This window comes from Phlebotomus papatasi, chromosome 1, assembly GCF_024763615.1.
Source record: "Phlebotomus papatasi isolate M1 chromosome 1, Ppap_2.1, whole genome shotgun sequence".
Lineage (NCBI taxonomy): Eukaryota > Metazoa > Arthropoda > Insecta > Diptera > Psychodidae > Phlebotomus > Phlebotomus papatasi.
The window spans coordinates 18911422-18923643 of NC_077222.1; the positions used below are offsets into that span (position 1 = coordinate 18911422).

The window sequence follows — 12222 nt, forward strand, 5'->3', positions numbered from 1 at the left end:
GTTTTTTCTCAGTGTGGTACTTAAAAGGGTCATCAAAGACTTCACTATCGCCCCCTTTCAGTCTTGAATATTTTAGAGAGTCTCCTAGAGTCTATTTCAGCAACCCAGCGAGCACCAAATGCTAAGCTTTTTCAAATCAGCTGAAAACATATATTTTTTCAGCTGAGCTCTGCTGACCTCGAAGTTACACTAGCGATCGCAGTGGCAATTAGTCAAAGTTATTCTTTTTCCCCAATCGAGTGAGAGACTTTAATGCACTTGGTTTTTGTCTTTGCTGAGTTGAGTAGAAGCTAAGGTTAACCTTTTCCATTATTACAATTTTATGATTCTTACAATAACCACATTTGACATTAAAAAATAAAGCAAAAAATTTAAAATTCACAAAAATTTTAAAAAATCATATTTATAATATATTTTGAATAATATGTATTCATAAACCTTTTCCGACCAATAAATTTAATTTTTTTTGTCTAATTTTATCAAAACATATTTTGAATTCATTTATAAAAAATATACTACACCTAAATTAAAATTGCATTGCCAAGAATTCTTGTCCGCTGTGATTTTAGAAAATTAATAACCCAAGAAATTCTCGGGAATTCTCAAGATATTTTGATATTTAATGAATTCTAAATTCGAGAAATATTGAAAAAACTTCGGAACCTCATGGAAATACCAAGAAGATCAAGAACATATAGAATTTAGAGCCTCTATTATTTTTATTTAATGGTATACACAGTCTACTCAAAATTATTTGAAATGATTTCCAACAAATTAGCATATTTTCCTGACTTTAAAGGTATTTAAAAACTCTCTTCTAAAAAATATAAATGCATATCATTTTAATTTAAAAAATGAATCATCAAATTGAATAAATTTTTCATTTAAAAAAGAATACGTACAGTATTAAAAAAACGATAATTGTTGGTTTGTTATTTTACCACGATAATAAAAGTAGTTTTTTGCGTAAAAATGCGCTTTAGAAAATTTATAATCGAAAATTTATAAATAGAAAAGTGCAGCATATACATTATGCATATCGTCAGTTAAATCAGCATTTGTCGTAACTTCATTTTTGCGATTTTGAGATATATACATATTTGGAATCAGCGTAATTTTGTTTATTAAACGCCCTTGTGAAAAAGAAACTTTTATAAGCCCAATAAAAATTATTTTAAACAAAAATTATCGTAAGTGCCCTTAATTAACAAAAATTTATCAGAATTTGTCGTAACTTCCATTTTTGGGGAAGTTACGACAAATTTCCATACAAAATTTTCAATAATCAGCATTTGCCGTAACTTCTTTTGCTTACTTGCGTGGCTTGTAATTTGCAGAAAAATTGCAATATTTCTCAATAAAACGTTTATAAACTCTTCCAAATATCGAAAGACAGTGCGAATAGTGTAACATGAAATCATTTTAATTCAATATTTGCGAGAAAAAGTGAGAAAAAATACCTACCCATCTGTCATTTATTCAAAACAAAACAAGCGACGTGGCGCACAAAATTTATTCAATAAAACTTATGAAATAAAAGCTTTTAGGGACAGGGATAACAGTATTATTGACTAATTTAGTCAAATAAAGGCGCTTATTATCAATTGAGTCATTGAAATTGGTACAATGCATTTTTGATAATTGTCGTAACTTCCAGAATCTCCATACATTGGAAGTTACGGTTTTATAAATGATGGAAGTTACGATAAAATATTATTGTGTTTCTTCTAACATATTTCTCAATATTGCAGCTTTTAAATAATTTTATAAAGATTTTTTCGAGTTAACTTACAGTTTATTAGTGCCACTTTTATTATTTTGACTCAAAAGTATCGCATTCGGGGCTCATTTTTAAGAAAAATAATATTGAACTGAAAATTTCGTCTCCTGAAAAGTTCTCAAAAGGAAGTTACGATAAATGCTGATTTAACTGACGATATGCATCGTGCACGGATCATACATTTATTTCACTTGTAAAATATAAAACATTTTATAACATAAAAAAATATATATTTTCCGCATTTGCCGCAACAAACAAAAACGCTTTTATGTAAATTTTTCAACTTAAATTGTGATAAAACAATTATATTTTATTTTGTAGTATCCATAGAAATTTTTTTGTAGTATTTTTAAAAGGCATTATTGAACTCATTAACTCTTTCCGGACCGCAGCATATACTGTAAGCCAATTTCACTTTTTTTTAAATCAAAAATATCTTTACTCAGAAATTAATTGAGGTCCTACAAAAAAATATTTTACATTTAGACATCCTTATAGTTTGTAATCATTCACAAGATAGATAGATAGATAGATAGATAATTTATTTCATCAACAATGTCTAAATAGCGCGTTACAATAGGATTTTTGTGTGATATTTGTGACTTTGCGTCCACCGCCGTCTTAGCGTTGGTGCCCAACCTCCAGAGCAAAACGGTGGAAAAGCTCCTTCGTAGGTTGTATATGCCATGGTAAATTATTCATCAAATTAATGATAAAAAAGAAACACCTTGTAACAAAATCTTTTCACATAAAATCGTAAAGAAAAAGAAACAGGAAAAACACTGATCTGTCCAGCTTGCGCGGTTTTAAACATTGTGAGAGAAAAATGAGAATGGCTAGCTCAAACTGAGCTGTGAGCCATTCGGGCATACGCCCAATTGTATAGAAAAATGTAATTTATATTATTTTATAAAAAAAGAAAATATTAAACCAATAATTAAATCTTATTCCCGAATCTCATTAAATAATTATCAAACGCAGAAATAAAAATAAAAATAAAAAATAAAACCAAAACAAGCAGGTCATCAAATCATCAGAATAGCCTCATAGGATCAGAGGAAATATCACGCCGCACAGACCGCCCCACCCACAGTGTCGGTGTTTCCCGGAACCGAATGGCTAGCCACCATATTCGTTGGCCCGAGCTCCACCATACCTGGGGAGAGAGAACCCGGTGAAGCCAGGAGAGAGAGACCCCACAGCACGGGACAACGAGCAGGGCTATGAACTACAATACAAGTTCAAACCATACGAAACCGTGCTGAATTTAACTTCAAAATAACTAATAGAACACCGCCAAAGCGGGCATAAGCAGGGAATACCACGGCAAAATGACACCACCACAAATCCCGAGCCACCCCTCAAATTTCGCCGCTTGTCGTTATAAGGAAACACTCGCCAGACGCCAGAGCGAGAAAAAAAAATCTAAAAAGCAAAAGATTTGAAAAAAGAATAAAAAATAAATAAAAGAAACCAAATAAATAAACAAACAGAACGAATAAATAAACAAAATGGCGGGATCAACAAGTAGTGAATCCAATCAAGAGAATCATAAAAAGAGTCTGGCAATAACATCATCATGTTCGTTGATAAGATAAACCTTCAGTTCGCCAAAGGAAAATGAGTCGTTTCTAAATACACCACATAAAAAGTTGGCTAACTTGGGAGCGCAGTAGGCAAAGCTGTGCTTGAAAAATTCCTTCCTAGGTCTAGGTACAGCAAAAGGTTCCCGCAATCGTACACCCATCAGAGGACGAACATTGTGTGGTGGCCTAATGATTCTCTCGCCACACCTATTAAAGAACAATTTCATAGTTCGATAGACATATAAGGATCTAAGTGAAAAAATTTTCCAATTTCTGAACAATGGTTCTGAGCTCTCAAACCTACCCTTACGCGACATAATTCGTAGAAGAATTCTCTGTGATGCCCTAAGGCTACGCAAATGTGAGGGATATGTAGAACCCCAGAAAGATACCCCATACTGCAGTCTAGCCTGCACCATCGCGTAATAAAATGATGACATCACCCCACGCGGACAAGATTCCCTGAGTCTAAAGCAAAATCGCATGGAAAGCCTAAGATGAGCCCGCAGACCCTCAATGTGCTCCTTCCAATTTAAAGCCTGATCAACCATAACTCCCAAATATCGGAACACAGACGCTCGTTGAAGCTCAAAGCATGTGGCCCTGCATCTCCCAGTCCCCACCATCGCATCATCACAGCCATCGGAGTGCACACAAAGCGGCGGCACCTCAGGAGACCCCCTCAAAGAAAAGAACATAAATCTGGATTTCGGACTCAGAAGCATGAAGTGATGGTTAAACCACATCTTCAGCTTACCTAAATCCGAAGCCACGTCCCGCAAAACAGACTGTTGGGTATCTCCCGAATAAGTGACCGCCAAGTCGTCCGCATAAGTGGTAGGGAAGCCAATCAAACCTATATTATGTATGTCATTAATATATATGATAAACAATATTGGCCCCAAAATAGAACCCTGAGGAACCCCAGACTCAATGCACTTGTACGAGCTCAATTCACTGCCAACCCCAACACACTGTCGTCTATGTGCCAGATAAGAACTGAACCAGGCCTTGACAATACCTCTGACGCCAACAGCATCAAGTTTTCTCAACAGGAGCTCGTGGTTGACAGTGTCAAACGCTTTACAGATGTCAAGAAATACAGCAGCCACTCTTCTATCATCATTCAAATCATTAGTGACCCTTCCAAGGAAAGCCTCTAAGGCTTGTTCACACCCTCTACCTTCCCTGAAACCATATTGACGATTGGAGAGAATCCCATACCTAGACAAGAATCCAACTAAGCGTGTCTTCATAAGCCTTTCAAAGATTTTAGAGAATATGGATAGTAGCGAAATCGGGCGATAATTTTCCAATCTATGCCTATCACCCTTCTTATGGATTGGAACCACCACCGACTTCTTCAGCTCTTCAGGAAATACTCCAGATAAAAAGGACAGATTTACCAAGTGACTCACAACATCAACAATATTCCATGCCACACGTCTTAAAACGGAACAACTAACATCATCAAATCCACTAGAAGAAGATTTTTCAAGCGAAAAAATAACTTTATGTACCTCAATAGCTGACACAGGTGCGAGAAACAAAGAATCTGAGTTGAAAAACCCAATCTCATATGGTACTCTAGGTACCTCAATTTCCGAGGCAACCCTTCTAGGTACATCAAGAAAGTAGTTATTAAACTCCTCTGAAATTGCACCAGAATCCGTCAAAGAACTTCCATCAATGCTGTAAACCGTATCGATTCGCTCCCTCGCTCTAGATCTGCCCGTGAGCTCATTAACCGTGGCCCAAGTCTTTCTCATATCACCCTGACACTCTTTAAATCTATCCTGGTAGTACAAATTTTTACTTTCGTCTACTGTCCGTCGGACTCTCTTCGACAGCCTTTTAGCGTAGGTGGCCAATCTCTGACAATTGGGTTTTCTTCTACTAAGCTTCAGAATAGCATTTTTCCTCCTAATCATTCGGCAAATTTGTGGTGATATCCAAGGAAGTCTAGGGAGGTCAGCATTTGACCCAGATGATATAGCCGTGCATTCATTTAACAATGACAAGAATCGACCCAAAAAATGATCAAATGCCTTTGAGGCATTTGATTCACCAAAAACATCCTGCCAGGACTCACACCTAAGGCACTGATTAAATTTCTCGAACTCAACTCTACGCCTTAATCTAACCTCATCATCATTCCGCCTGACAGGAGCGCTCTTTTCTAGTCTGAGGGACAGCAAAGAATGATCAGAAATGTTGAGATGGAGGACCTCAGCAGTATTAGAAATAAGTACTCCGTGATTTCGCGCCCAAATGTGATCAATACAAGTTTGACTAGACCCACATATTCTTGTAGGAGAATTCACCAAAGTATCAAAACCGTAACTGGACAACAGTGCAGCATACTCATCAGACTCACGAACGTTCCCTAAGTCTATGTTGATATCCCCAAGAATATATGCATTGCGAGATTTCATCGTGTTTTTGAGACAATTGTCCATATCAATTAAAAAATGGGAAATAGGAAATCTATGGAAACGATATGCACATAAAACGGTAATCTCATCATCACTACTCAATTGAATGCCAACACACAAAGCGTCCGCCGTAGTAAAGTTGACTGAGACAATTCTACATGAAAAAGTCTCTTTAACAAATAAAATAACTCCACCAGACCTATACTCATTGTTGCACCTATGGAAAACCTTATATCCTCTCAAACTGTATAATGGAATCTCATTACTTTTGATCCACACCTCAGTTAAACAAATAACGTCAGGCTCTATATTATTCGCACTAATAGTTGCCAAAAATAGTTCAAAATTCTTTCTAATACTGCGGATGTTTTGCAGAACGACTGAGCAGATCAGCATTTATCTGTGCACAACAAGAAAAGAATCAATTAGGTAAAAAAGAAAAAAAAAATTAAAATTTGAAATCAAAAATATGGAAAAGAACAAAGATTTAAAATATATATATATATATATCAATTGAAACTATGAATAAAAAAAAAACGACGTTATGTGTTTAAAAAAAAAAAAAAAAAAAAAAAACTACGTTATTTTTGTTAGCTTCTCAAAATCAAAAACTGAATTTATAATAAAGACCCTTTCTGCTTCTCTCCTCCTCATCTTGATCACTCCACCATCCACCCACACGAACTTAAAGTCCAGCCTCTTCCTCCATTCCTTTGCAGTCCTCAGCAGCTCTCTGCGTCGCGCCGTGAGCCTCTCATTAATATATATCCGAGCTCCACCCTCCTGAAGGCACTTTTTGATAAAGATGCCCTTGTAGTCATTCACTCTATTTTTTTCCCTTCTTGCGGCAATGATTCTCCTCTTCACTAGCTCATTTGAGAGCTTTACCACGAGCATATTGCTCTTCTTTTCGACTCCAACTTTTATCAGCTGTGCACTCTCGATCTCTGAATGATCCACGTCAACATCAAGAGCATCATTCATGACGTCAGATGCAAGTTTAACAGTGTCTTGCTGCAGCACATCATCAGGAATATTTTGGATTTCCAGAGCGGTCAAATTCTCTCTCTGCTTACGGTTATCGGCTTCAATTGTGAGAGCAGAAACTCGTTCCTCCAGTTCGTGAATTCTCTTATCATACTCCAGGTTTTTTTTCTCCAACTCCACATGCCTCTTACGCAGCTCCCGATTCTCGTCCCGCAATTCCTTGAAAAGTTCCTCAAATCTTTGATGCATGTCCGCAGATAGGTCCTCTACTTTATGTTGCAGGGTCATAATATTAGGCAGCTCGTTGGTGACGGAAGCCCTTCTTGCAGTCTTGCACTTTTTGCACTTGAACGTTGAACGGCCCTGAGCTATAGCCGTAACTGTTTCAGGTGGCAAATTGGCGCATTTTTCATGAACCACCACTTTACAGCTTAAGCACTCCAGAGAATCATTTCCCCGGGTGCTCTTTCCCTTGCACACATTACAATTAGTCATTGGTTATAATAAAAAAAAAGAAACTTCTGAGATTACAATCACTGTAGAATTACAATCACAAAACTTTCACAGCCACTGGAACAAACGTCTACTCCTCTCGACTGATTGGAGATAACTGAGAATAGGATTTTTATCAGTTCTGAATAATTAAAAAAAAAACATTGTTTTCCACAAAGTATTCATATGCTGCTTTGTGTACTCAGAGTCCCAAAAGAGGCGAAAGAGTTAAGTGGGGGAGTCACAACTTTTAAATGGATTTTTTTAAATGCATCTGCAACTTTATTTACCATAAAAAAGTAAAAAAAGTAGAAAAATCCTGTTTCAAGATCAATTACAATAGTTGTGACCGACTGTGAGCATGATACATCAATGGCTGTTCCAGGAAAGATGCCAATATTTAATTGCGAAAATTGAAGAAAATATGCTTTTTGCAAAAGAAAAAACATATTTTTGATAAATAATGAATAATTTTATAACCCCCGACTGAATATTTGCTCAGAAAAAAATATTTTTTTTTCTTGGGAAAATAATGACGCAATTCACTAAAAAATGCAATATTTTTGGTCGGGAGTATGTTTAATACTCTTATTTGACCATTCTCTATAGGCAGCATACCGCAGCATAATTCCTATAATAATATAAGTAATAAAAATCGTGATTATAATATCCCCCAAGTTGATAAATAATTTCAGGGGAAATTCCAAGTCCATTTTGACATTTTGAGAGAAAAAGAAAAAAAATGAAAGAGAAAATTTGCTGCTAAATGCTTCCTGGCGCCATCTACCGGCAGTATTTAGTTCTGCCATCATCCACTGCGAGCGCTAAACAGTGCCATTTTTATGTATTTGCTTAGCACTTTTTGTTCGAGAGCTGCTGATTGGCCAGCAGACCGATTCAGCAAAAAAATGCTGAAAATCCTATTTTATTCTGCTAACTGTGCTCGCTGGGAAAGACGACTCACCCCTCCTTCCCTCAGATGGTAACCCAGGGGCATGACATTTCCTATGTTTCCCACATGTTTCTAGCGAGCCGAAAAAATTTTGAGATTATATTAGCTTTTTTCTGTCATTGTAGAATGAATTAGTAAAAAATACTAATACAAAATAAAAGCCAATTTAATAATGAAGAAGCAACCGAAAATCCTAAATTGGTAACCTACGTATTTTTGGAGATATTTCGTAAAATGTGTACGAAAACAGGGAAAAAATTACACTAAATCTGGTCGCATTTTTCAGAGCTAATGTCACCCCCCTGTGGTAACTAGTTGGACAGAAGGGAAGAATATATTCTGATCAGTTTTTTGACCAAAAGAATAGAATATTCTGATAACCCCCTAATAAAAAGTTAATGTAAGGAATCCAAATACCACATGGATTTTCTTCTCATCCTACTCCTTCACCTCCAGAAACCAATCTTTGGAAAATATCTCAAAAACTAAATCATTGGTTCCTTTCATTTTTGGATATGTTTCCGAGGTAGTCAAGGCGGACATTTCGTCTTTAGACACCAATACCCTCCGAAACTGGTCAAATTGACCGGTATGGTAGGAATAGGTAAATAAAAATCTCGGTAGGTTTAGTGTTAAATCTTTTACCGGAATCATGCAATTTTCTTCGATCATGTGGGCAATTGCGATAAGTCGACAGAACGCGTAGCCATTCCACGTTACTAAGATAAAAATAATAAAATAAAATTATTATCAGTTATTTATCAGTTATTATTATTTATTATCAGTTATCAACGCTGATTTTCTGCAAAAATGCAATTAAATAGTTTTATATTAGATTTTCTGAGGTGAAATCACAATCATCATTTTTCCTGTGTAGGGGTAGGCTTTCAGGCTTCACAATACTCTAGCTTCGAACACTTCTAGTCCTTTACTGGATCTGACCTGTCTCTATGGCAATATATTTTAGTAGCTAGTCTTAGATCACACATTTCTTGACAAAAATGAGTTGGAATCCTTAGGGGAAAATAGGAAATATCCCAAGCTAAAGTATGTGCGAAGCCTAAAAGCCTTCCCCTCAATGTAACTCACAATTAAGTTCCTTTTTACCTGAGATTATTTACAATCTCACCTTTTGTGGTCACATGTGAAATCCAACCTAGTCAGATCGAGCCCAAATTTTGGATTTACACGTTTTAACACTCATAGATCACGAATATCATATGCTCGAAAAATCGATTATCGTGGACGTCCCGTCCGGAGTACAAACGCTTCTGGAGAGAGAAAGGAAAGAGATATCGACAAGCGGTTTTCGGCAAAGGTTAAATATCGATGAGTGGCTGGAAGTTGATTATGTCAGACCAATCCCCCCAACCCCTCCTACCGCCATTTTGGAATACCCCCAAAATTTGTTTTCTCAATAACTCAGCCCCTATGGCATCGATCGATCTCAAATTTTGGTATGTTATAGCTGGGCCTAAGAGCTTTCGATCGACCAGAGCTAGAGGGGATCAAAAATTCAATTTTCAAATGGTTATATCTCCGCTTCTAGTTATCGGAATTTGAAAAATTTCGGTGTTTTGAAAAGCCCTCGTGGAGTACTACAACCTTTATGACACCCCAATTTCATCCTATTTCATCGAAGATCCGATTAATCGAAAAATCGATTTTTGATTAATCGATCTTGAATATTTCGAAAATCAGACGATGTTTTTTCTTTAAATTCTAGTATGTTGTAGCTGAGGTCGAGACCTTTTCAACGATGGGTCGCACTCCTCCCTCGATGCTTCCTGACCCGAGCTATAACCAAAAATGTCTTGACCGGACTGCATTTTTGGTGTTTATTAAGGGATTTCGATGAAATTTTAGCATATACTGTATCTGAGAGCAAGATCTTTCTAATAATGGGTCCCATGCATCTCTACCCCAATCCACTGTACCCCGACCCTTACTATATCCATATGGACCGGACTCTATCTCTAATGTTTATTCACCGATTTCAACGAACTTTTTTTTTCTTTTACTGACCTTCCCCACTCAGACTATTTAAAATAGAAAATGACAAGTGATAAGCCCAGATAAGCTTATGGTAGCTGAGATTCTTTACAGGTGACCTCGAAATGCGTGCAACTCGGGGCGCTTGCAACTCGGAATGCGTGAATTGAATTTTGGGAGTAAAGAATCGCGTCGAGCCAATTTTATCCATTTCGACCACCGAGAACAGTTTACTCGACGCCATTCTTTACTCCCAAAATTCAATTCACGCATTCCGAGTTGCACGCATTTCGAGGTCACCCGTAAAGAATCTCAGCTGCCATAGGCTTATCTGGGCTTATCACTGGTTTTAAAGACACATTGGTCCTAGGTGGTGCCTCTTTCGAAACCTGCTTGAAAATAAAGAAAAATACAAAAAAGTTCAGATAGTTATTAATTAATACAATTTACGGTCTAATTCTTTCAGTTTTTCCCAATTGTATTGACTTTCAGCGATATTTTCTTTAGGTTTCTATTACAAAGCGTTTATGCACGATTATAAGTTAATAATCTAACATTTAACAGTGTATAAAAGTATAATTAAGGTTATGCTCCATCGGAAATTCCGTATATTGATTTTTTTATAAACAGATACTCTTTTTTTCTCCCATTTCTACGAATCAAATCATATTGACTTTAAAAATGATTTTCCACTCAACTGTTGAATTTCCTCTTTAATTTTGCAGGAAGTGCTGGCTTGAGAGCTCATTTGTGGGCATCGGACCAGTGGATCAGAGTCCCCAGACGCCAACCATCGACAGAAGCTTTTCAGCTCAACAGCATCAAATCAGTAGATTAGCCACTAATTCCGCTCATGTCAATGGAGTTGGTGAGTCTGCAATCTAGACATGAAAAAAAAACAATCAAAATTGTTGTGCATTAGAAAAGTTTAGGATCGAAAAAATAAGGTGCAAGCTATTCAATAAAATAGAACACTTAACTTTTTAAGAAGGTGTTCTGATCGTTATTCGTAAACGAAACACGAATTTGCGGTAAAAATGAGTATTTTAAACACGTGTTGTTTGCAATTTTTACTCCGATATTTGTTATTAGTAAGATATTTTTCTTTTTTTAGATAATATTGTCATCTATACGCTATAATTGCATAAAATTATTGCTGTAAAATCTCTAAATTATCTAGTTTGCTATTATTTTTTTTGTAATTCAGCTAAGATTATCTCTGTATTATTTATGATTTAATGTTTATTTTATATGAGTTTTTCTTAATTTTTTTTTGTTCATATAGAATCGAAAATGTCTTATACGAAAAAAATATGTAGCAAAATTATGCTAATCTCCTGGAAGAGAAAATCGAATCAATCATCCAAAAATCAACCAACAATAATTTTAAAAAAAGGAAAAATAGTTAAAAACGAAATATAAAATCACATTCCAAAATTTACCGACCTTACCGACTCACCAAATGAGAAGAAAAATTAACATTTTCGATCAATCTACTCTGTGTACATTGAAATCATTATCACCACGAATTTAATTATCAAAATAGATAATTAATTACAGGAGCCAATTATTAAAATAATACTTATTTGATTATTTTGAGAAAGAAGGTGCTTGCGAAAACAATCATGTATCTTTTGATTTATTTTTTCATTATTTGTAATACGAAATCGTTATTAATTTAGTGTTATGTAACATTCTCTAAATGGCATTTATTCTACTTTTTTTGTAGTAATTTTTATTTAATCTCTCTATTTTTTTGTTCTTCAAGTTATCAATTCAAGATATAATTTGAATGTAGAAAAAAAAAAGAGTAAGGATAGAATGAAAAAAGTTAGAAAAAGTAATGAAAACGAAATAAAGAGTGTTAAAGTGGTGCGCATGAAAAGCTTATTATAATTTAATTTCTCTTTTCTTTAGTTTGTAGATATTTTATGTTAAATTTCATAAATAAAGAAAAAAAACATACTGAATTATCAATAAATTTGATATATTATATTA

At 35.4% G+C, this 12222-nt stretch overlaps 1 protein-coding gene across 3 annotated transcripts in view; it reads left to right on the forward strand.

The window, feature by feature from the left end:
* LOC129798103 (uncharacterized) overlaps positions 1 to 12222 on the forward strand; it is a 92846-nt gene extending 80624 nt beyond the window's left edge. For all 3 annotated transcript variants that reach the window (XM_055841078.1, XM_055841077.1, XM_055841079.1), the window contains one exon: positions 10950 to 12222. In XM_055841078.1, the coding sequence (XP_055697053.1) occupies positions 10950 to 11109 (160 nt within the window). In that variant the 3' untranslated portion in view covers positions 11110 to 12222. The remainder of the gene's footprint in view (positions 1 to 10949) is intronic.